At 46.5% G+C, this 26,747-nt stretch overlaps 1 protein-coding gene across 2 annotated transcripts in view; it reads left to right on the forward strand.

Annotated features, from left to right (window-relative positions):
• LOC142309813 (putative ATP-dependent RNA helicase DDX60) overlaps positions 1 to 26,747 on the forward strand; it is a 420,704-nt gene that overhangs the window by 185,218 nt on the left and 208,739 nt on the right. For both annotated transcript variants that reach the window (XM_075347271.1, XM_075347272.1), the window contains 2 exons: positions 8,639 to 8,891; positions 24,883 to 25,049. In XM_075347271.1, the coding sequence (XP_075203386.1) occupies positions 8,639 to 8,891; positions 24,883 to 25,049 (420 nt within the window). The remainder of the gene's footprint in view (positions 1 to 8,638; positions 8,892 to 24,882; positions 25,050 to 26,747) is intronic.

A 26,747-nucleotide genomic window follows, 5' to 3' on the forward strand; every position in this document is an offset into this window, starting at 1 on the left:
CTTGTGACACGTGGTCACATATCTCTGACATCTTCTATGCCGATTGGTCGCTGGTCATGTGCTTGTGACGCTTTGCTCGGTGATAGACCAGCGTGATGTCATTGCTGCCGTTCTGGCAGTGGATTGGCTCTGGTGTCCTCCCATCTTGGATGAGGCACAGAGTCTATATAAGACCCTGACGCACGCCGCCCGGCGCTCAGTCCTCTTGGTTCATGCATGAGAGTAGACGCTCTGTGCACGTCCCTCTAGGCATCTCTCTGTCTATGCTAGGTGAGCGCTACCGGCAGGGTAGCGTTCTTATACCTTACAGCTTCGGCTGCAGTCCGTATCCTTACATCTTAGTGGAGCGGACATAGGCAGATGCCTGAGGCACATGGTCCGGCTGGGCCTTGTGATTCTACTCGTAGGTGGACGTTGCCGCTAGGGTAACGTTCCTTATACTGCGTCTGGCAGTTGTTCGTATCCTCGCACACTAGGGGAGCGAACATAGGTAGGAGCTTTGTGCGGCTTATGCTGCTGTCCGTCTCTTTTGCACTACTAGTGGAGCGGACCTAGGCAGGTGCCATATCTAGTGGTTTGTGTCCTCGCACACTAGTGGAGCGAACGCAGGTAGGAGCTTTGTGTGGCTTTTGCACCGCTAGAGGAACAGACCTAGGTAGGTGCCATTTCACACTCACTGCTTTTGTCTCTGTGACCATTAACAGAGACCATACCACACACCCTCCAAGCAAGGGAGGAATTGCTTTATTTCCTAATTATATTCCTCTGTGAGTTTAACAGAGGTATTGCACTCTGCACTTGTGCTATTGCTATTTACAGTGGCACACTTATATACCCCTTATCCTCTGCCATAGTCTGCAGTAGAGTCTTTGCACAGTGGACCCTGACTGTCTGATATTCCTTTGGGTTTTATTATCAGACAGCCCCCCGTTTCACTGGGTTCCTCACAGCTGTAGGCGCAACTCTTACAAAGAATATTTTCTAAACACCGATGGCTTCCAACTTATCTGAGGTTGACAGGGCCTATCACAGCAGTGACCAATGCTACTGCGGCAGCGACTGGGTTACTTAAAGAACTGTGAGTAAAGACACCTGGAACCGCAGCGGCTGACTCGAATTCTTACTACCGGCACCCCTCATCATCCTCCACATGTGGGGAGCAACACCATCTCAGCTGCTATAACCATCCACCCCGGAGGACAGATACAGCAGCGGTGACAAATCACTGGCCACGTACCGCAGGTGGCGTCACGAAAAACATCAACTCCTTAATCCTCCCTTTTATTGTGGACACCTCAAGGCACAAAGCCGAGCAGGGTGTGACATCCCCGGAACAGACACCACCTACCTGGTGGCGAGTAAGGTTAACCCCCTGCCCCCTGGGTGCCACACTTCCATAATTATTAAGAGGATAAATAAAGTCAGGTGCTGCCAATCAAATGCCCTTAATAACTGCCAATACGCATTAAAATGGCGGCCGTTATGGGGCCTTGTTCCATTTGGGAATAAATGAATAGAGCCCCCCATGGGCAAAAATCTTGAAAATGACAGCTGTACATGAAAGCTGACACCCACTGGCATCAGCCCCAAACAGTTTAGGACTTTACTGGGGCCGATGTACCCCTTAAGGCTGCTTTACACCAGACAATCTATCGTGTGATAGATCGTCGGGGTCACGATTTTTGTGACGCACATCTGGCATCGCTGGCGATGCCGGCCTGTGTGACTCCTCCTAGCGACGCAGTATCGCTCACAAATCGTCAGTCGTGTACTGGTCGCTAGGTTCCATAATATCGTTTAATTTAGTTGTTCATCGTTTCCATGGTAGCACACGCCGCTCCGTGTGACACCCCGGGAACGATGAACAGCAGCTCACCTGCGTCACGCGGCCGCCGCCGGCTATGTGAAGGAAGGAGGTGGGCGGGACGTTTACATCCCGCTCATCTCTGCCCCTCCGCTTCCATTGGCCGGCGGCCGTGTGACGTCGCTGTGACGCCGAACGTCCCTCCCACTCCAGGAAGTGGACGTTCGCCGCCCACAGCGTGGTCGCATGAGAGGTAAGTACGTGTGACGGGGGTTACCAACTTTGTGCGACACGGGCAGCGATTTGCCCGTGACGCAAAAAGGACGGGGGCGGGTACGATCGATTGTGAAATTGCACAATCGGTCGTACCGTGTAAAGCAGCCTTTACATACCGCTGTCGCAATCGACAGCGGTACCTAAGTGATTAAAAAGAGGTTAAAATTTCCCCTTTGAAGTTATCAACCCCCTGTCTCATAATTACAGGTGCTTCTGGTTGCCATTGCACCCCAAGGTCAGTTGATGACTCCAGGGTACGGTGACCTGTTAAGCGGGCTTTCCATGCTGAGACATCGCTAGCAATTGCTAGTAATGTCGAGCGCGATAACACCCACCCCGTCGTATGCGCGATATGTTGTGATTGCTGCCGTAGTGAACATTATTACTACGGCAGCGTCACATGGACTTACCTGCTCTGCGACGTTGCTCTGGCCGGCGAACCGCCTCCTTTCTAAGGGGGCGGTTTGTGCAGCGTCACAGCGACGTCACACGGCAGGCGTCCAATAAAAGCGGAGGGGCGGAGATGAGCGGGACGTAACATCCCGCCCACCTCCTTCCTACCGCATTGCCGGTGGAGGCAGGTAAGAAAATGTGCGTCGCTCCTGCGGTGTCACACACAGCGATGTGTGGTGCTGCAGGAACGAGGAACAACATCGCTAATAAAAAGAAAACGATTTTTTATTTCAGGATGACCTCTCCGCGGCAAACGATTTTGACCGCTTTTGCGATCGTTTAAGGTCGCACATAATTGTCACACACTACGATATCGTTAATGACGCCGGATGTGCGTCACAAACAACGTGACCCCGGCGATAATTCATTAACGATATCGTAGCGTGTAAAACCCGCTTTAGATCCTGATATAAACAATGTCTAACATGCAAAGTCAGTGTGTCACTGATAGGTCTCCAGCCCTGCAGGACACGAGTACTATGGTGCATGAGAGCAATAATGAAACTAAAAAATATACATGTCCTAAAATGGGACTAAGTGAATAAAAGTGAAATAAAATATGTAAAAAAAAAAATAATAAAAAAACCATAAGAAGCACACAAATCGCAAAAACACATTTCGCCTCTAAAAATGCAGTCTATGTGTTAGAACAAAAATAAATTAAAACAAAGTACACATAATTGGTATATCCATGTTCGGAACAACTCTATTTATAAAACTGTCTTGTGATTTTATCTGTCCGGCGAATACCATAAGAAAATGAAATAATAATGGTAATGGTCAAAGACAGCCTCATTTTGAGAACTTTCTCAGACTGATGCTCCTTAGGAATCCATGGGCATCGTGGAACATTACACCTTTGGATTATGTTGTAACTTCGAGGATTTATTTTTAATTAATAAATTAGTGAACTAAAATTAGAGAATTAGTGAATTAATAAATTAGTGTTTGGGTGTTTTTATTAAAATAAACTATTTCTTACCTGTGTGTTCTTTTCTTAACTCTGCAGTTGCCGGTTGAGTAATGGGAGTGTCTGATAGACACCCCTCCATTACTTATCATAGAATCATAGAATATTCGAGTTGGAATGGACCTCCTGGGTCATCTAGTCCATCCCCCTGCTGAAAGCAGGATTCACTAAATCATCCCAGACAGATGTCCGTCCAACCTCTTTTTAAAGACTTCCATTGAAGGAGAACTCACAACCTCTCGTGGCAGCCTGTTCCACTCCTTGATCACCCTCACTGTCAAAAAGTTTTTTCTAATATCTAATCTGTGTCTCCTCCCCATCAGTTTCATCTTATTGCTTCATGTCTTTCCTTGTGAAAATGAGAATAAAACTGATCCCTCTACAGTGTGACAGCCTTTAAGATATTTGTAGACAGCTATTAAGTCTCCTCTCAGTCTTCTCTTTTGCAAGCTAAACAATCTTAAATCCTGTAACCGTTCCTCATAGGACATGGTTTGCAGACCAGTCACCATTCTGGTCACTCTTCTCTGAACTTGCTCCAGTTTGTTGATGTCTTTTTTAAAATGTGGTGCCCAGAACTGTACACAATATTCCAGATGAGGTCTGACCAAAGAGGAGTAAAGGGGGATAATGACTTCACGTGATCTAGACTGTATGCTTCTGTTCATACATCCTAGAATGGTGTTTGCCTTTTTTGCTGCTGCGTCACACTGTTGACTCATGTTCAGTCTGTGATCTATTAGTATACCTAAGTCTTTTTCACACATGCTGTTGGATAGCTCTATTCCTCCCATGCTGTATATGCTTTTTTCATTATTCTTGCCAAGATGTATGACTTTGCATTTCTCCCTGTTAAAAACCATTCTATTAGTTGCTGCCCATTGTTCCAACTTGTTTAGATCTTGTTGAATCCTCTCTCTCTCTCTCTTCTCTAGTATCAGCTATTCCTCCTAGCTTTGTGTCATCAGCAAATTTAATCAGTTTACCCTTAATACCTTCATCTAAATCATTGATAAAGATGTTGAACAACACGGGGCCAGGACAGAGCCCTGTGGTACCCCACTTGAGACAGTCTTCCAAACTGGATGTGCAGCCATTTATGACCACTCTTTGACTCCGATCACTAAGCCAGTTACGAATCCATCTAACAGTTGCCTTGTCCATTCCACACTTGGTAATTTTTTCAATAAGGATTGTATGAGATATTTTGTCGAATGCTTTACTGAAGTCAAGATATACTATATCTACTGCATTTCCCTGATCTACCTAGTCAGTGATTTTGTCATAGAAGGAAATTAAGTTAGTCTGACATGACTTATTTGTTACAAACACATGCTGTCTCTGGTTAATCACTTCATTCTCATCCAGGTACTTGCATAAATGTTGTTTAATAATTTCTTCAAAGATATTTCCTGGTATGGAAGTCAGGCTCACAGGCCTGTAGTTCGCTGGGTCCACCTTCTTCCCCTTTTTGAAGATAGGGACAACATATGCTCTTCTCCAGTCTACTGGAACTTCTCCTGTTCTTCAAGCATTTTCAAAAATTATGAAGAGTGGTTCTAATATTTCTTCTGCTATCTCCTTCAGTACTCTGGGATGTAATTCATCTGGACCTGGGGACTTGAATTCATTAAAGTTAGCTAAGTATTCCCTCACTATCGCTTTGTTTATTGATGGCCTGGATTCTTCTAATTCTACAATAGAAGGGTGAAGATCAGTTGATTTCACTTTTACTTTTTCAGAGAGCTGTCAAGTCATGGGTGTAATGCCGCGCTTAACACCAATACGAGCCGAAAAACTTTAATCCAAGTCTTTATTGTATGAGCTATGCACAGGATAACATGTGTCAGGGGTCGCAGCCCCTTCCTCAGGAGAGTATAGCAGTGACAGGGATAGTACTTTACTATCCTTGTCACTGCTATACTGTCCTGAGGTAGGGGGCTGCGACCCCTGAAATGTGTTGACCTGTGCATAGCTTATACAATAAAGACTTGGATTAAAGTTTTTCGGCTCATATTGGTGACAAGCATGGCATTGCACCCATTCTTTTCAATAATTCACCTGATTTCTTTAGGGCTGCAGCTGTCTCCACCTACTATTAAGCAATAAATAGGAGTTGTGACCTTTCACAACCCCTGTAGGTGAGTGTGCCTTATCCTTTTTTCTCTCTTTTTAACTCTGGTAAGACCTTATGTGCCTTTTGTTCCATAGTCTCTGAAACAATTAGCTGTCAAGTCACAGCTGATGTCAAAACCCTAGAAGTATTACCCTGGTTGCCACCACACCAGGACAATTGGGAAGAACTGGACAATACCATAATTGGTGCAACTAATGGATGCACCACTTTTGGAGTGGCTGAGGGATGCTATTTTTAGGCTGGAAAGGGCCAAATAACCATGGGCCTTTTTCAGCCTGATAATACCAGCCCCAAGCCTCTGCTTTACCTTAGCTTGTTATCAAAAATAGGGGGGACCCCAAGCTGTTTTTTTTAATTAATTATTTAAATAAACAATTTTAAAAAAACGACATGGGATCTGCTCTATTTTTGATAACCAGCCAAGGTAATGCAGACAGCTGAGGGCCGCAGCCCACAGCTGTCTGCTTTACCTGTGCTGGTTATCAAAAATAGGGCAATCTCACTTCATTTTTTTTCTTTTAATTTATCGAATTTAATTCACAGCAGCATGCAGATATCTTCCACATGCAATAAAACTTGTTTATGGCTGCGCTGCAGCCTTTCAACAATCGTTATTAGCATACAAACAGCACCCGAAATCCAACACAGACTTTTCTATAAAAGTTTGTTTTCGAGCCCCAGACATCCGGTGTCCAGAACTCTACTCACTACAATACTAGATGAAATCCATTAGTAGTGGTCTCCAATATGGGGTCATTTGTGAGGACTTCTTCTGATTTGGCATTAAAAAAATGAAAATTTCAATATGACAACCTAATGTTATCAAATTATGTGTGGTATTTGTGGTTCAAACTAGTCACTATATCCCTGGATAAAATCCGTTAGAGGTGTAGTTTTTAAAATGGGGTCAGTTGTCAGGGTTTCTGTTGTTTAGGCACAAGAACAATGTTGCAAAGTTATTACCAAATAAAGTGACACCAGACAGATTTAAAAAATGTGGCTTCATCATTAAAATGAAAATTGGTTCGATCACTAAGGGGTTAAATGTTCATCAGTAAATATGACCCCTTCTATAAAAGCAGTAGCTTTTGTAGTGTGCTGGTATGGAGCATTCACGCATATGTTTATACTGCATTGGAGGTAAGACTTCACAATAATCTTAGAGAATCAATTGTTGCAGCCCATCAATCTGGATAGTGTTATAAGTAGTGATGGGCAGACCTGACTCTACCCGATTGCCCTGGTGTGGTGTCACTCATAGTAATATTTTGGGGGTTTAATGTCAGCTGTATAACATCAGTTGGCATCAAGCCCAAGGATTAGTAATGGGGAGTTATCTAACAGACATCTCCATTACTAATCCAGTAAGTGAAAATAAAAAGGCACATACAAAAAATAGTGTATTTGAATAAAGACTCCCCCACACTATCCCTCATTCACAAATTAATTTAAGAAAAAAAAGCCATGAAGATAACCATTGGCCTTCCCAGCCTGATAATACCAGACTCCATCTGTGTGCTTTACCTTGGCTAGTTATCAGAAACATGTTTAAAAATTACGGTATTTGTTTATTGGGTTAACCAAGGCTAAAAACACCCTTTAGTGCCACATGAAAGACAGAAAAGGGTGTCAGTGTACAAACCCCGCTCTAATCTAAGCTCTCCCTCCTACATTAACTCTCCCTGAACTTACTCCAGAGGACAGTTGGCATCATGCCCTGGGGTCTCATATAACACCCGATGATGTGAGGCAGCTGGCCAGTCATAGTAATGCCAGTAGCTAACATCGCTACGGCATCACCGTGTATATTAGACAATCCCTGCATGCTTATTGGCTGACTAAAAGTCCCAAAACATGCAGGGCGGGGACTCATGTATGTCGCTCAAGTTCACACGATACTCGATCAAGTAACAAGCTTGCCCAAGCACCTTGGTGCTTGATTGAGTATCGAGCAGTGGCGAGCATACTTGCTCATGAATATTATTTAGCAAGAAGTGAGATTCCTAGTGGCCTGGGATTTTAGAACATTTTTATGGGGGTAGACATTAATTTTAATAAAATGTGTTAATTTGATTCTGCAGTTCAGGACATTAGATATCACATCAATCTTTGGTGTTTGATAGTAAAGTAATCATTTAATCTTTAGTTACCTAAAAACTTTTTAATAGTAAGGCTATGTGCGCACTTTGCGTCGAGGTAGTTGCAGTTCTAAACGCATCCTCTGGCAGATATGTATTTTGCCAAAGTTGCTTTTGATCACAGAAACGCGATAAATATGTGTGCGTATTTACCGCGTTTTAGCCGCGTTTTTAGCGCTTTTTACATGCTTTTCCATTGCGTAAAGACAGATGCATTTTAAACATAAAGACACTGCTAAATAAAGTTTAAACAGTCAAACACTATGAAAAAAGGAAAAAAATTAAAACAAATATAATTATTTAAATCATAACGAAAATAGATTTATTTGATATAATTATAGCAGTTTTATACTATTTATGGCTAAAATAACAATAAAATAATATTTTTCATTAATTTAATTGTCGGACTATGTGTGTGTAAAGGGACATATCATTTCATTATTTTCATGTCATAAACGCATGCGTTTATGTAGTCCAAAACGCATGCTTTCTGCAGCAAAAAAGCATGTAAAACGCTGGAATTTTGATGTTGCTTGCTTTTTGCAACTTCTCATTGACTTCAATGTTAGCAAAACGCAGCCCACATGGCAAAAACAATTGACATGCTGCTTCTTTGAACGCTGAGTTTTTGCCCAAAAATATGCAAATTAAACTCTGCGTTTTGAACAGCAAAGTGCGCACAAGAAATCCACTTTTCCCATAGACTTTGCTTGAAAATCAAAACGCATGCATTTTGGCATGAAAACGCTGCAGTTCAAAACGCAGCTGAAACGCAGGTAAAAACGCAAAGTGCGCACATAGCCTAAATGTTTCCATAGAAGATAGCCTTCTATCATATTATTTCAAAACATCTTTTGCAGAAGAAAAAAAAGGATCAAATAATAGAAGACAATCTAATGAAGAGTAAGGAAGCAGAAGAAAAAAAGGAACAGCAGCAATGGAAGATTATGGCCTTGTCTTTGGAAAAAGAAGTCGTTGGAGATTTCTTCTCTGGGTTAACAAAACTGGAAAATTTCATCTTATCTTTGCAGACACAATCTGTGAAATATCAAGCAAAACTAAGGACACTAAAAATCTGCTTTGACAAATGGACTGAAGAGTGCAAAATGAAATGTAGGTAATTTTAGTACAGAAATTAAAAACTTGTGTTTCTATATTTTTCTGTTTCAAAGATTTATTAAGACAGAGATATTTACATTTCGTATCTCATTATTTGACTTGTTTTGGTGGACACATAGTTAGCTATCACATTTAAGGGCTCATGCACACATTGCCGTATTTCATGCATTTACGCTGCGTATTGCACTGCAGCATAAATGCATGCGACCTGCGTCCCCTGCACAATCTATAAAGATTGTGCAGGAGACGTGAGCACGTTGTGTTCGAGAGCATAGCAATTTGGATGCCAAAAGTTTGTTCCAAATTGCTGCGTTCTAAGAAGTAACATGTCACTTCTTTCGTGCGCTTTGGATGCAGCTCCTGCTCTGTCTATGGGAGAGGCTGCATCCAGAGCGCATGAAATCAGCTTTTTTTCTGCAGAAACACTGCATTCATTATGCAGTGTTTCTGCAGTGATTTGACTTGCACATGTGCTGTAAAATCCCTGCAAAAATTTCTGCAGTGACACGACGCAACGTGCGCATACAGTCTAATTGTTTGATTTTCAGGCTGCCTCTCCCTGGTGGGAGATTAATTGAATACTAGGGTGAATTGCCCATTGCTTCTGCTGCACTTAGGTTCACTTTGCACACTACGACATCGCAGGTGCGATGTCGGTAGGGCCAAATTGAAAGTGACGCACATCCGGCATCGCAGGCGACATCGTAGTGTGTAAAGCCTAGATGATACGATTAACGAGCGCAAAAGCATCATAATCGTATCATCGGTATAGCGTCGGTGTAATCCATAATTATGCTGACGCGACAGTCTGATGTTGTTCCTCGCTCCTGCGGCAGCACACATCGCTGTGTATGAAGCCGCAAGAGCGAGGAACATCTACCGGCGTCACTGCGGCTTCCGTAGGATATGCGGAAGGAAGGAGGTGGGCGGGATGTTTACATCCCGCTCATCTCCGCCCCTCCGCTCCTATTGGCCACCTGCCGTGTGACGTCGCAGTGATGCCACACGACCCGCCCCCTTAATAAGGAGGCGGGTCGCCGGCCAGAGTGACGTCACAGGACAGATGAGTCCATGTGAAGCTGGCGTAGCGATACTGTTCGCTACGGCAGCTATCACAAGGATATCGCAGCTGCGACGGGGGCGGAGACTATTGCGCTCGGCATCGCAGCATCGGCTTGCGATGTCGCAGCGTGCAAAGTATCTCTTAGTTACATAATTGTTTCAATTATGGCTGTACACATGCACGTTGTCACCTTATATCAGTGAATGGATTGTTTTGGTTATATGCACTTGCACTTTATATTTGCACTTTATATTTATATGCAATAGTATAAATAATTATTTATTTGATTCATTTTTTCGTGATACACTTTGTCATAGAGCTACTTTTCTCCATATATTTCGACGTTATTATTTAATTTATGCTAAATACCTGTACTGCAGCACACATGCACACAAACACTTTTACATATTTATGAATATTTTATGATGTATGTAATGTATTTGTACTTAATACTTAATTATATACATTATATTGCACTATTTCTAGGGTCATTATATAATTATATCATGAAAAATTATCTATAAAATATTAATTTATTCATATGTCTTTGTTTCAAATTTTCAAACACACATACACTATATATATATAGTATATATATATATATAAAAAATATATAATTTAACATCATTTTTTATATTTTTTTATATATATACACACACACATATATATATATATATATATATATATATATATACACACACACACACACGATATATATATATATATATATATATATATATATATATATATATATATATATATATATACAGTTAGGTCCAGAAATATTTGGACAGTGACACAAGTTTTGTTATTTTAGCTGCTTACAAAAACATGTTCAGAAATACAATTATATTTATAATATGGGCTGAAAGTGCACACTCCCAGCTGCAATATGAGAGTTTTCACATCCAAATCGGAGAAAGGGTTTAGGAATCATAGCTCTGTAATGCATAGCCTCCTCTTTTTCAAGGGACCAAAAGTAATTGGACAAGGGACTCTAAGGGCTGCAATTAACTCTGAAGGCGTCTCCCTCATTAACCTGTAATCAATGAAGTAGTTAAAAGGTCTGGGGTTGATTACAGGTGTGTGGTTTTGCATTTGGAAGCTGTTGCTGTGACCAGACAACATGCGGTCTAAGGAACTCTCAATTGAGGTGAAGCAGGGCATCCTGAGGCTGAAAAAAAAGAAAAAATCCATCAGAGAGATAGCAGACATGCTTGGAGTCGCAAAATCAACAGTCGGGTACATTCTGAGAAAAAAGGAATTGACTGGTGAGCTTGGGAACTCAAAAAGGCCTGGGCGTCCACGGATGACAACAGTGGTGGATGATCGCCGCATACTTTCTTTGGTGAAGAAGAACCCGTTCACAACATCAACTGAAGTCCAGAACACTCTCAGTGAAGTAGGTGTATCTGTCTCTAAGTCAACAGTAAAGAGAAGACTCCATGAAGGTAAATACAAAGGGTTCACATCTAGATGCAAACCATTCATCAATTCCAAAAATAGACAGGCCAGAGTTAAATTTGCTGAAAAATACCTCATGAAGCCAGCTCAGTTCTGGAAAAGTATTCTATGGACAGATGAGACAAAGATCAACCTGTACCAGAATAATGGGAAGAAAAAAGTTTGGAGAAGAAAGGGAACGGCACATGATCCAAGGCACACCACATCCTCTGTAAAACATGGTGGAGGCAACGTGATGGCATGGGCATGCATGGCTTTCAATGGCACTGGGTCACTTGTGTTTATTGATGACATAACAGCAGACAAGAGTAGCCGGATGAATTCTAAGTGTACCGGGATATACTTTCAGCCCAGATTCAGCCAAATGCCGCAAAGTTGATCGGACAGCGCATCATAGTACAGATGGACAATGACCCCAAGCATACAGCCAAAGCTACCCAGGAGTTCATGAGTGCAAAAAAGTGGAACATTCTGCAATGGCCAAGTCAATCACCAGATCTTAACCCAATTGAGCATGCATTTCACTTGCTCAAATCCAGACTTAAGACGGAAAGACCCACAAACAAGCAAGACCTGAAGGCTGTGGCTGTAAAGGCCTGGCAAAGCATTAAGAAGGAGGAAACCCAGCGTTTGGTGATGTCCATGGGTTCCAGACTTAAGGCAGTGATTGCTTCCAAAGGATTCGCAACAAAATATTGAAAATAAAAATATTTTGTTTGGGTTTGGTTTATTTGTCCAATTACTTTTGACCTCCTAAAATGTGGAGTGTTTGTAAAGAAATGTGTACAATTCCTACAATTTCTATCAGATATTTTTGTTCAAACCTTCAAATGAAACATTACAATCTGCACTTGAATTCTGTTGTAGAGGTTTCATTTCTAATCCAATGTGGTGGCATGCAGAGCCCAACTCGCGAAAATTGTGTCACTGTCCAAATATTTCTGGACCTAACTGTATATATATATATATATAAAATGTGTGTATTTATATATATATTTTTTAACACATAAATTATTTGTAATTACCATATTTTTCGCTTTATGAGACGCACTCTTTTGTTCCCCCAAATGGGGGAAAGTAGGGGGTGAATCTTATAAACCGAATATACGGGGGTGGTGGTGTGACGCCCTGGGCAAGCCAGGGGTCACAGGTCATTACACCACCCCACCCTACATCCCAGTTAGGAACACCAAGGCTACTCAAATCCTTGTTGCCTTCCTCCAGGGGCTGATGTTCACACCAGGGGGTGGGCCAGGCGGTTGGCTCCGCCCACCGAGGAGTACACAGCCCTGGAGGCGGGAAGAACCAGTCAGTCAAGTGAGGGAAGTGAAAGTGAGAGGAGTCCAACTAGAGTCCAGCTAGGGACGGAGAGGAGTAAACAGCTAAGTGAAAGTGAAGTGGTAGTGGAGCAAAGAAGAAAAGGAGTGAAAGTGAACATAGAAAGACCTGAAGTTAGTCCAGCTAAGTGCAGGACAGTGTCAGCAAGGTCAGCAACAGCGGTGATCGTCTGGAGGGGGACTGCTCGGAGGTTGCTGGAAGGACCGCGGACGGGTAGTGGCCCGGCGGTCTGGAGCAGTATACGAAGGACAGTCAGCACCAGGGCAGGGGCCTCTCGGACCCCGGCAAGGCTAGGAGTCGCCATAATTTGCCGAATCCGTCAGTGAAGGGGACGTCGATCCCCCAACAACCAAGTCCCGACTGAAGGCAAAAGTCCAACCATTAAGGAGGAACACCGCCACCGCCAGGGCACCAGTTCCTCAGGGCCAGCGTCAGCGGGCAAAAGAGGGCTCCTCCGGCCCATATCCAAGCCGGGGAGCGGGTTACCGGTGGGAACCCATCGCTACCAACACAGAAACACTAGGTGCAGGTCAAAGGGACATCACCGTTACCTACTGGGAGAGCAAGTGCAGCCGTCCGTGGGAACCGTCTTTCCAGCCGTGTGGTTTACCGTAAAACTGTGTCAACGTCTCAGGCTGAGTGAGTACCACAGTGCCGCAAGGCACAGCGCTGCCCCCGCGTCCCTGCGCCCACCAGGCCCTGCACCTTCCTCACCATCACTGGGCCTTGGGATCACCAACCCCTACCCACGGAGGGGCAACACAACACCTGGCTGCTCCGCATCACCACTCCCGGGATCCCCATATTGAGCAGCGGTGGTGCTACAAATCACCACAACCGTGGGTGGCGTCACGGACAATAAACAATCCCCACACCCAACCAACCCCCTTTCACTCATGGGCGAGGAGCGCCGCTAGAGTTCCCGGGATCCGGCCCACCGCTCGAGCCACCGAGCAGCAGCAGGCCGCAACAGCCGCGGCAGCCGGACCCGAGCAGCAGTGGGAGAGCGCGGCGTCCCTTCCTCCGCCCGCGACAACTTGGCGTCACGAACAGGATCTTACCGCTCTGCCGTTGGGTAGAGGTGCGCCTTGTGACCGCCGGAGGTATCCGTCTGAAAATTTCCAGAAGTCGCCATCTTTGGCGCGAAAAGTTCCCACTCGAGCGTCTTCTCGAGTAGTAGAGGCGCGAAGGCCAAAACTCCGCCCCAATAGAGGAGTGGCCGTAAAGAAGCTAAGGGGGACGGAAACAAGATGTCTGCGCCCGACGGAGCCGCTGGAGGAGCGGTGGTCGCAGCCGCGGTGGCACCCGCGGATGGGAATGGGCCTGCCCAGGTCCCGGCCGCACTGGCGGGAGGTGCCGCGGCCCCCGCACTCGCTCAGGTCATGCCGTTCTCCTTGCCCTATGCGCCCGGAGCTGCCTGGCTACCGCAGTATGACGGGAAACCGGATGCCTTACCGGCCTTCCGGAAAAAGCTTAACCCGTTGCTAGAGCTGTACCCCCTGACTGATAAGCAACGTGCAGCGATAGTGCTAGGCCAGTTAACCGGTGCGGCGGAGCAGGAAGCGGAGACCTGGGCCGAGGGGGACCGGCTCTCTGTAGCCACCATCTTTGAGAAGCTACAGACTGCCTTCGAGACCCGGACTGAAGCTGAGCTGAGGATGCAGTTTTACCAGTGCTGGCAACGGACTGGGGATAGCATTCGGGACTATGCTTTACGTCTGCAAACCGCCCTCCGCACGCTGAAACGGGTGAATCCTATTAATGAGGCGGATAGCAGCAAGATGTTAGTAGAGCAATTTGCGCAGGGGATGAGGTCCCCTGAGGATCGTAAACAACTCCGGCTGTGGGCCCTGGAACACCCTGATGTGGACTTTGCTGTGTTAAAGGAACGGGCCATTAAAGCACTACAGCCCCCAGCCTCAGAAGCCCTGGAGCCAGCCCCGTGGCCCATCGAGACAGCTCCCGTGGTGGTGGCCCCTGCTCTACCAACCTCTCCAACGCCTGCAGCCCCAAGCAGCACTATGGAGGAACTGGCAGCCCAGGTCCGTCGCATGGACGGAGACCTCGCCAAGATTCTTGCTGCACTCCAACCGTTGACCAGATCTCAGCCTTCAACACTGATACAGCTTGCCGACAGCCCTGAAGATGTCCCCTGGATGCAGCGGAGAAGTAATAACAATCCGCGGAGCAGGCCTCCCATCTGCTACAAGTGCCGTAAGCCTGGGCACTACATCAGAGAGTGCCCGTTAAACGAGCAACCCCTGGGGCCCCGGGCCAACCCTCAGGAGTAGAACCCCGTGGCCCTTCGGACTGGCGGGACCGGTATATTGGGGCCCGACCCATCATTCCTGTGGTTGTGGACGGCATACCGGTGATGGCTCTCTTGGACACTGGATCCCAGGTAACTACTATACCATATACGTTGTACCAGCGGTATTGGGGGATAGACGAGCTGGCACACCCAGATACTAGTATCACGCTAATTGCTGCCAATTGACTCCCATTGACCCAAGTGGGGTATAAACAGGTGGCTATGACGGTAGGGCAAGCTGAACTGCAACACCAGGGTATGATTGTGATCATGAATGAACCCAGTGATCATAACCCGAAGATAGTGCTAGGAACCAATGTGATGGAGCACTGTATGGGTGATGTGTTGGCCCTACTGCAGCAGCTGGCCGCCACGGCGGCGGGGAGCCAACAGAGAGCTGTGCAGCGAGAGATCCGAGCCTTGATGTACCGCCAGCATGTAAACTCAACAGGAGGAGAGATTGGTGGGGTGAGAGTGATGGATGTGGCCCCGTTGCTTGTGACCCCTAGGAGTGAGATGATGATCTGGTGTAGAGCAGCGGTAGGGCCTCAGGGACGTGACTACCCTGCCATGATGGAGCCCATACCCTCTGAGCACTGGCCCACGGTAATGGCCGCCCGAGGGGTGGTAGACGTGAAGAAGGGGAGAGTGCCCGTGAGGGTGTTGAACTGTGGGGAGGAAGAAGTCAGGCTTCCCCGGTATGCCATCATTGCCAAGCTACTCACCCTAGATCCCCACACCATCCATGAAGCCAGTCCCTCCGTCTCCCCACCTACTACCAGCACTTCCCCGCTACAAGGGGAGGTAGGTGAGTGGCACCAGCAGCTACACGTGGGCACTGATGATACCCCTACACATCACAAAGCAGGGGTATACAGGGTGGTGCGGGAGTACAAACAGGTTTTCAGCAAACACCCACTAGACTTCGGGCAGATCAAGGGGGTTCAACACCATATCCCCACAGGGGAACATCCCCCTATCAAAGAGAGGTACAGGCCTATTCCCCCTGCACATTGTCAGTGTGCCAAAGATATGTTGACTGTAAAAATAAAATCAGATAGCGCAATCTAAGGAGCACCCGAGATATTTTGTTATTAGATAAGTAATTGGGAGCTGCTCACCTGGTTTTGTTGTGCGCCCTCGCACAACCCCGGTGATGAGCGTGTAATCCCTCTGGGTTTGAGGGGCTGTAGTAGCTGATGTTATCCGATCCTTTTTGGCTGGATGGAGCCGGATGTTTACCGCTGATAGCTCCTGGTTCACCGACTCCTTTGATCCTGAAGCTTCAGGTCGGCTCTCCGTCCTCCCGCTGGATTGATCAGGGTGAACTGATAGATTCTTTGATCCTCAGCAGCTCTTTTGCCGGATTCCCCTTCGGGAGTAGACAATGTAGATAATAGTGATGAATACCGGTCTTTGAGCGCTAATGATGGATTAGAATCTGGATGTTCTTTTGAAGATAAGGCTTTATTGTTAAAAAGCTCTTGTTATCACTTCACAACGCGTTTCAGCAAGATCCCCTTGCTTTCCTCAGGTGACACCTGAGGAAAGCAAGGGGATCTTGCTGAAACGCGTTGTGAAGTGATAACAAGAGCTTTTTAACAATAAAGCCTTATCTTCAAAAGAACATCCAGATTCTAATCCATCATTAGCGCTCAAAGACCGGTATTCATCACTATTATCTACAAAGATATGTTGAGGAATATGAAGGAGGCAGGGGTTATTCGGGACAGCTGTAGTCCCTGGGCCGCTCCATTGGTACTGGTCAAGAAGAAGGATGGTACCATGCGGATGTGTGTGGACTACCGGAAGATTAATCAGATAACCCATAAAGATGCCTATCCACTGCCCCGGATTGAAGAGTCTTTGGCCGCGCTGAGAACTGCAAATTACTTCTCTACCCTTGACCTCACCAGTGGGTACTGGCAAGTGGCCGTGGCCCCGGAAGATCGGGAGAAAACCGCCTTCACCACCCCGATGGGGCTCTGTGAGTTTAATAGTATGCCGTTCGGGCTGTGCAATGCCCCAGGAACCTTCCAACGGCTGATGGAGTGCTGTCTGGGACACCTAAACTTCGAGACCGTCCTATTGTACTTGGATGATGTGATTGTTTACTCCCAGATGTATGAAGCCCATCTGGAGCACCTGGCCGAAGTGTTTGCGTCCCTTTCCAAATACGGGATGAAGTTGAAGCCCTCTAAGTGCCACCTGCTGAAACCCAGAGTGCAGTACCTGGGGCACGTGGTGAGTGCAGAAGGTGTTGCCCCTGACCCTAAGAAGATCACTGCCATCCAGGGCTGGCCAAGACCAACCACCGTGAGGGAAGTAAGGCAGTTTCTGGGTCTGGTGGGGTACTACCGGCGCTTTATCAAAGGGTACACGAAGATGGCTGCCCCCATGCAAGATCTCCTGGTGGGACAGACCAAAGGTGGTAGACCCATCGGAGCCCCACTGCTGTGGGAAGAAAAGCATGAGGAATCCTTCTGTCAGCTGAAAGCGGCCCTGACCGGAGAAAAGGTCCTGGCGTATCCCGACTATGGCTGCCCGTTCATCCTCTACACAGACGCCAGCAATGTGGGGCTAGGAGCAGTCCTGTCCCAGGTCCAGGATGGGAAAGAGAAAGTGATTGCTTATGCTAGCCGGAAGCTTCGGCCAACTGAAAGGAATCCGGAGAATTACAGCTCCTTTAAGCTCGAGCTTCTGGCATTGGTATGGGCTATCACAGAGAGATTACGTCACTACTTGGCCGCAGCAAAATTCACCGCTTTTACGGACAACAATCCGTTGACTCACCTGGATACGGCCAAGTTGGGCGCGTTGGAGCAGCGGTGGGTGGCCCGGCTAGCCAACTATGACTTCACCATCAAGTACCGTGCTGGTCGTATCAACATTAATGCTGATGCACTCTCCCGAATGCCCCATTTGTCAGAAAAAGGGTGCGAGGATGATGACCTCGAGGAGATCAAGTTGCCTGTATTTCACCGGCCCTCAACCGATAGGATACAGGTACATCAACAACGGGTGGACTTGGACCCACGGCCCAGTCGAGAGTGGCAGGAAGCTCAAAACCAGGCGCCGGCTGTCCGCCTCGTCAAGACCCTGGTGGTACAAGGTGCTGTTGGGATAGACCCTGCCGCCCCAGCTGAAGCCCAGCGCTTGTGGAAAGAACGGAAGCGGCTGTGTCTACATCAAGGGAAGCTGTACCGTGAGCTGATCAACCCGAAGACTCATGAGAAAATCTGCCAGTTGGTTATTCCCGAAGCTGATGTGCCTACTGTTTTGCGGGCATACCATGATGGTGCCGGGCACTTCGGGTGGAAAAAGCTGGAGATGCTGTTGAGAGAGCGGTTCTACTGGAGTGGGATGCGGGAGTCGGTGGAAGCCTGGTGCCGGGAGTGTGGCCCTTGCACGCTGAGGAGGAAGGACGAGACCAGCCAGAGGGCACCCCTGCACCCAATCATCACACACCAGCCGCTGGAACTGGTCGCCCTAGACCATGTCAAGCTCACCCCCAGCCGAAGTGGGTACGCCTACGCGTTGACCATCATAGACCACTATTCAAGATTCATGGTGATTGTCCCCGTCAAGGACCTAACTGGCAGAACTGCTGCTCGAGCGTTCCAAGCTTATTTCTGCTGCCCACATGGATATCCAGAAAAAGTGCTTACTGACCAAGGCCCGGCTTTTGAAGCGGAGGTGTTCCACGAGTTTTGCCAGTTGTACGGCTGTAAGAAGATCCGGAACACCCCTTACCATGCCCAGACCAACGGCATGTGTGAGAAGATGAACCACTTAGTCCTGGGACTCCTCAAGACGTTACCGCTGGAAGAGCGGAACCTGTGGCCGGAGAAGCTACCTGACTTGGTCGATATGTACAACAATATCCCGTCCAGCTCGACAAAGTGCACCCCAGCATACCTAATGAGGGCTCGTCCCGGTCGCCTGCCGGTGGACCTGGAAATAGGGTTGGAGTCCCCGGAAGCACTCCCTTCGACAGCTGAATGGGAAACTCGGCGGAGAGCACAATACCGGCAGATTCAGGAATATGTGGAGAAGAACCTAAGTCAAAGTCGAGAACAGCAAGAGCAGCGATTCAACCAGAAAGCGTCTGCGGGCCCTTTCCAGCCAGGAGATGTGGTGTTAAAGCGGAAGAGGAAGACCCACAAGCTGGATGATCAATGGGAACCAACCCCCTAAGTCATACAACCCACAGGATGGGAAGATGGGAAGGCCTACCAGATCAGTCGTGACTAAGGGGGTACTTTGGCCACGGTTTCCCGGGACCATCTAAAAAGGTGCCCACCAGCACTGAGGGCAACGGCTGACGTACCAGTTCCTCCACCAGCGGAGAAGGCAAAAGAGGTGATCCACACGGTGATGGGTGACTTCCCAGCAGACTGGCCTACACAGAACGGCGCGGTGATTCTTCCAGTGATATTGTTCCCACAACCTGTGGATGAAGAAGTGGTGGAAGCGGTCGACCGTGAGCCAGAACCAGTGCCAGTGCCCAGGGATGAACCTGTACCCAGCTCCCCTATGCCTCCGCCTGCCCCACACGATAGAAGGGAGGAGGAACCGGTTGTTCCCTCTGCCCCACTGCATAGCCCCACTGACACCGGACCCCGAAGGTCCACCCGTCCCAACCTAGGTAGACCCCCACTTAGGTACAGGGAGACTGTCCTTTAAAGAGGGGGGTCAGGAAGTCTGTGTGAGTTCATGTTTAAAAGTGTTTGAAAGTTTAAAGTAATGATAAGTGAAATGATTACCGTGTACTTCACCAGATTCACAGTGATTGAACTGGCCGGAGCCGGCACCGTTGTCCCAGTGGGGACCGTTTAAAAAGTTAGCATGGGAACTATCCATGGACAAGCCCGTGAACTTGCAGGGCAACCACAAACGTTAAGTGGCTTGTAAATAAGTTGGTTTACCGTACCGTTTCCGCATTGCCGCCTCCGGAGAAGCAGGTTGGAGGGAGGGCCCTCAGCAGAGCAGGCTGGGGCCCAGCCACCAAAGGAACCGGTGGCTACCCTCTGGAGGGGAAGGACAGATCCCGCTCAGGTAACTTGTGCTGGACTGTGGGTCAAGGGGTGCTGCCTGGGTTTTAGGGGCAGCATCAGGGCCAGGTTGCTTGGGTGGGAGAGAGCGGAAACCGTACCAGTAAAACCGTTTAGTAACGTTTAAGAAATGTGCCTCCCGTTGTGGGATGATGTTATGCTTTACATGTTATCTTTTTACATTTACAGAAAATAAAACCGGTGTTAGACGGGCAGCCCGCGGACGGTCTGCATTTTGCTAAGGGGGAATGTGACGCCCTGGGCAAGCCAGGGGTCACAGGTCATTACACCACCACACCCTACATCCCAGTTAGGAACACCAAGGCTACTCAAATCCTTGTTGCCTTCCTCCAGGGGCTGATGTTCACACCAGGGGGTGGGCCAGGCGGTTGGCTCCGCCCACCGAGGAGTACACAGCCCTGGAGGCGGGAAGAACCAGTCAGTCAAGTGAGGGAAGTGAAAGTGAGAGGAGTCCAGCTAGAGTCCAGCTAGGGACAGAGAGGAGTAAACAGCTAAGTGAAAGTGAAGTGGTAGTGGAGCAAAAAAAAAAGGAGTGAAAGTGAACGTAGAAAGACCTGAAGTTAGTCCAGCTAAGTGCAGGACAGTGTCAGCAAAGTCAGCAACAGCGGTGATCGTCTGGAGGGGGACTGATCGGAGGTTGCTGGAAGGACCGCGGACGGGTAGTGGCCCGGCGGTCTGGAGCAGTATACGAAGGACAGTCAGCACCAGGGCAGGGGCCTCTCGGACCCCGGCAAGGCTAGGAGTCTCCATAATTTGCCGAATCAGTCAGTGAAGGGGACGTCGATCCCCCAACAACCAAGTCCCGACTGAAGGCAAAAGTCCAACCATTAAGGAGGAACACCGCCACCGCCAGGGCACCAGTTCCTCAGGGCCAGCGTCTGAAAAGAGGGCTCCTCCGGCCCATATCCAAGCCGGGGAGCGGGTTACCGGTGGGAACCCATCGCTACCAACACAGAAACACTAGGTGCAGGTCAAAGGGACATCACCGTTACCTACTGGGAGAGCAATTGCAGCCGTCCGTGGAAACCGTCTTTCCAGCCGTGTGGTTTACCGTAAAACTGTGTCAACGTCTCAGGCTGAGTGAGTACCACAGTGCCGCAAGGCACAGCGCGGCCCCCGCGGCCCTGCGCCCACCAGGCACTGCACCTGCTTCACCATCACTGGGCCCCGGGATCACCAACCCCTACCCACGGAGGGGCAACACAACACCTGGCTTCTCCGCATCACCACTCCCGGGATCCCCATATTGAGCAGCGGTGGTGCTACAAATCACCACAACCGTGGGTGGCGTCACGGACAATAAACAATCCCCACACCCAACCAACCCCCTTTCATTCACGGGCGAGGAGCGCCGCTAGAGTCCCCGGGATCCGGCCCACCGCTCGAGCCACCGAGCAGCAGCAGGCCGCAGCAGCCACGGCAGCCGGACCCGAGCAGCAGTGGGAGAGCGCGGCGTCTCCTCCTCCGCCCGCGACAGTGGTGTGTGTGTGTGTATATATATATATATATATATATATATATATATATATATATATATATATATATATATATATATATATATACAGTGCCTACAAGTAGTATTCAACCCCCTGCAGATTTAGCAGGTTTACACATTCGGAATTAACTTGGCATTGTGACATTTGGACTGTAGATCAGCCTGGAAGTGTGAAATGCACTGCAGCAAAAAAGAATGTTATTTCTTTTTTTTTTTTTTTTTTTTTTTAAATTGTGAAAAGTTTATTCAGAGGGTCATTTATTATTCAACCCCTCAAACCACCAGAATTCTGTTTGGTTCCCCTAAAGTATTAAGAAGTATTTCAGGCACAAAGAACAATGAGCTTCACAATTTTGGATTAATTATCTCTTTTTCCAGCCTTTTCTGACTAATTAAGACCCTCCCCAAACTTGTGAACAGCACTCATACTTGGTCAACATGGGAAAGACAAAGGAGCATTCCAAGGCCATCAGAGACAAGATCGTGGAGGGTCACAAGGCTGGCAAGGGGTACAAAACCCTTTCCAAGGAGTTGGGCCTACCTGTCTCCACTGTTGGGAGCATCATCCGGAAGTGGAAGGCTTATGGAACTACTGTTAGCCTTCCACGGCCTGGACAGCCTTTGAAAGTTTCCACCCGTGCCGAGGCCAGGCTTGTCCGAAGAGTCAAGGCTAACCCAAGGACAACAAGGAAGGAGCTCCGGGAAGATCTCATGGCAGTGGGGACATTGGTTTCAGTCAATACCATAAGTAAAATACTCCACCGCAATGGTCTCCGTTCCAGACGAGCCCGTAAGGTACCTTTACTTTCAAAGCGTCATGTCAAGGCTCGTCTACAGTTTGCTCATGATCACTTGGAGGACTCTGAGACAGACTGGTTCAAGGTTCTCTGGTCTGATGAGACCAAGATCGAGATCTTTGGTTCCAACCACACACGTGACGTTTGGAGACTGGATGGCACTGCATACGACCCCAAGAATACCATCCCTACAGTCAAGCATGGTGGTGGCAGCATCATGCTGTGGGGCTGTTTCTCAGCCAAGGGGCCTGGCCATCTGGTCCGCATCCATGGGAAGATGGATAGCACGGCCTACCTGGAGATTTTGGCCAAGAATCTCTGCTCCTCCATCAAGGATCTTAAGATGGGTCGTCATTTCATCTTCCAACAAGACAACGACCCAAAGCACACAGCCAAGAAAACCAAGGCCTGGTTCAAGAGGGAAAAAATCAAGGTGTTGCAGTGGCCTAGTCAGTCTCCTGACCTTAACCCAATTGAAAACTTGTGGAAGGAGCTCAAGATTAAAGTCCACATGAGACACCCAAAGAACCTAGATAACTTGGAGAAGATCTGCATGGAGGAGTGGGCCAAGATAACTCCAGAGACCTGTGCCGGCCTGATCAGGTCTTATAAAAGACGATTATTAGCTGTAATTGCAAACATGGGTTATTCCACAAAATATTAAACCTAGGGGTTGAATAATAATTGACCCACACTTTTATGTCGAAAATGTATTCAAATTTAACTGAGCAACATAACTTGTTGGTTTGTAAGATTTATGCATCTGTTTATAAATCCTGCTCTTGTTTGAAGTTTGCAGGCTCTAACTTATTTGCATCTTATCAAACCTGCAAAATCTGCAGGGGGTTGAATACTACTTGTAGGCACTGTATATATATATATATATATATATATATATATATACTGCAGGGTCCGCTCTGGAGCGGTGCTGGGGGCAGGTGAAAGCTGCGGGCGGCAGCGTTAGATCTCCTGCTCCCACTCATATAATATGCACAGCCGCTGTCCATCAGCGTGGTGCTGAAACCGCATCGCGCTGATGGGCTGGGGCAGCTGGGCATATTATATCTGCCTGTGCTCCCTTTGATCGCACATGATCCCCGCTGTGTTAGATATGGCCCCCATACTGCTGCCCATAGTAAAATATTAAAAGCTTTACTTACCTCCAGCACTGATCTCCCGGTCTTCTGCTGCTGCTGTCTGTGATCAGGCACGCAGAGATGATATCACTCTGCCGTGTCGATCACATGACCGGCAGCAAGAACTAGGAAGTGGAGGAGGAGCTCAACCCCACGGAGGGAGACACAGGGATTACAGCGCTAAGAAGGTAAGGAAAGAGTGTTTTATTTTATTATGGGCAGCAGTATGGGGGGGCATATCTAACACAGGGGAGGTGTGCCATCTATAGTTGCCATGGGCAGCAGTATGGGGGCCATATCAAACACAGGGGAGATGTGCCATCTATAGTGGCCATGGGCAGCAGTATGGGGGCCATATCAAACACAGGGGAGATGTGCCATCTATAGTGGCCATGGACAGCAGTATGGGGGCCATATCAAACACAGGGGAGGTGTGCCATCTATAGGGGCCATGGGCAGCACAGGGGGATGTGTCCCAGCACAAGGGGGCTATGTTCAATATAAGGGGGCCATATCCAGATTAAGGGGGGCTAATTTTAGGATGGGGGGGCCATATGATTTGTTAGACGGACACTGGCATTATAAGATGGACCCCATTTAACATTAAAAAAAAATTCTCTTTTCCTTCACCAAATTTGGGGGTGCGTCTTATAAAGCGAAAAATACGGTACATATTATAGTATTTATGGATAATATATTGTGTATAGTTACCCGCAGAAAATTTAGATTTTTCCTTTTTATGTGAAAAAATGTTGGTGCATGATCTTTGTAGATTTTGGACATGCCTTTATAACAATTATGGTCATACATGATATTCAACAGCCCGCCCTCATGTTTTTGTTTTTATGTAATGTATCTGTTTGTTGATTATGTTTTAGAATTCCTGGTATAATTAGTATTAAAGAATGAATTAATTTTTTAACATTATTTTACCTTGTCGGTTTTCTGTGATAATTATTCCCTGGTGGTTCCGATGGTCATTTCAGTGATACTCTTATCACACCCCTGTACACAATTGTGAACCTATTAAGATATATCATATGTACATATTAATACACTGCTGTGCAGGTTTTATATATTGCTTCTATTTTTTTCATCTTACAGATATTGAAATGTTACAATTGGAAGCTTATTTTCCTAAATTTCCAGTTTGCGATATAAAATACATACCAAAGAGGTCATATTATGTCTTCTAGTTATAACCTTTTTTTCACATTTGCATTTCTTCATTTTCTATAAAAGTTTTTCAGTCACTGGTCTTTTTATAGTAGTTTTTTTGTTGGTTTATTGTTATTTTATATTTCAGCTAAAGATGAAAGAGACATAAATATTGTTGTGGAAATTATGAAAATAACCCATGCAGTCCTGAATGGTTACCAGGATTTATTACAGAAGAATGATGAAAACCAGATAGCTTCTTATCTGAGTCAACTTGGTTTTGACAACCTGGCTTGTTCATTGAGGCCAGACAAGGTATATAATAGTTTATTGTCTACTATACCATAACAAACAAGCATTGTACCTATAGTGATAGGTATTTCAGATTGACATAATAGAAAATATATATTTTTGGAACAAGAATATCGCTTACAGTAGATGTGATCTAAAAAAAGTTTGATTTACACTATGTCAATGTCAGTTTTATGACCATACACCTATTGTTTGTGAGCTATGCTCACCTACTACATTTCCTAAAGTTAATTTAGTACTAGTAATGTGATTTTAATTTCATATCAGACTAATGAATAATTTATTAAAGAATAATAGTATAATTTGTCTTCAACGTCGCGCTTGACTTTGTTAGCTATAAAGAATGTTTTTACTTTATTGAATGCATTATTTCTAAATTGTTATTTTAGAGTAACAGTTTCTGCTGTTATTTTATTAGTGCTTCTTTGAGCACGCTGTTATTTTGGTTTACTATTTATGGGGGTGGTTACGGGAGTGTTTTTTTTTTTTTTTTCTTTAAATCTGCCATACTGTTCCAGGGATAAAGACCTTTTTATTTAATGCTCATTTTTATTGTCTTTCCGAGAAGGCTTTGCTATGAGGGTAATAATGCAAAGTAGTTTACACACACAACCTAAGGCCTCTTTCACACGTTCGTGAAAATCACGCACGTTTTTCACGGACGTGTCAAAGGTGCGTATTGCCCTGCGTGAGCCGTGTTTATGGCACATGTGTGTTCTCCATGTGTTATCCGTGATAACACACGGAGAACGGGAACTTTCTGCTCACCTCTCCCTGGCGTCGCTGTCCGTGGTGCTGATCTTCGGTCTCCAGTCCTGCCGACTCTCCGCTGCTGCAGCTTACGGCCGCAGTGAGTGAATATTCAATGAGCATAATGTGCAGAGGTCGGAAGCAAGTGACAGCAGCGGCAGAGACAGGAGGGCTGGAGAAGGTGAGTAAAGTTTTTTTTTTTTTTCAGACACGTGTGTTTTCTCCGGCGCGTGTCACACGGAACACCTCCGTGTGGTCCGTTTGCGTTCCGTGTGATGCCGGAGAAAAACGGACATGTTGACGTGTGGAGCAAACAGACACACATATGCTCCACACGTACACACGGTCCATGGCAGAACACGTACGTGAGCGCAGACCCATTGATTTTAATGGGTCTACGTGTGCCCGTGTCTCTGGTTCGTGAGGAAACGGACCAAACACGTACCGGAGACACAGACGTGTGAAAGAGGCCTTAGAGAATCTGTGAGCCATGACTCCATATCAAAAAATATAATAAATAAATTGGTCCATATCTATGGACAGAATGGCAGAATTTAAAAGGACAAAAAAATGGTATACCTAAGGGAGCAGTAAGAATAAAATAAGTGCAAAAAAATGGCTACTTTTGATCTGGTAACACTCCTATTTAAAGGAATAAGGATTGGAAGAGCTACTAAACTCTGGAAGACAAAAATCCAATACCTACAATAGCAGCAACATTAATGCTGTATTTACGTCCTTGGAAAAGATTTAAAAAATCTCCAAAAACAAAATAACTTTCAAAATGTTTAAAAATACAGAGATAAAACATATAGATTTGTCAAACAACACGGAGACAATTGATAAATGGATCCAGTCAGACATAAAATACATCAAAATGTACGGTATATGACGGTGCAAATTTTACCCCATTCTTATAACTTAAACTACAATATAATAAACCAGACCAAG

This window comes from Anomaloglossus baeobatrachus, chromosome 1, assembly GCF_048569485.1.
Source record: "Anomaloglossus baeobatrachus isolate aAnoBae1 chromosome 1, aAnoBae1.hap1, whole genome shotgun sequence".
In the NCBI taxonomy this organism is placed as follows: domain Eukaryota; kingdom Metazoa; phylum Chordata; class Amphibia; order Anura; family Aromobatidae; genus Anomaloglossus; species Anomaloglossus baeobatrachus.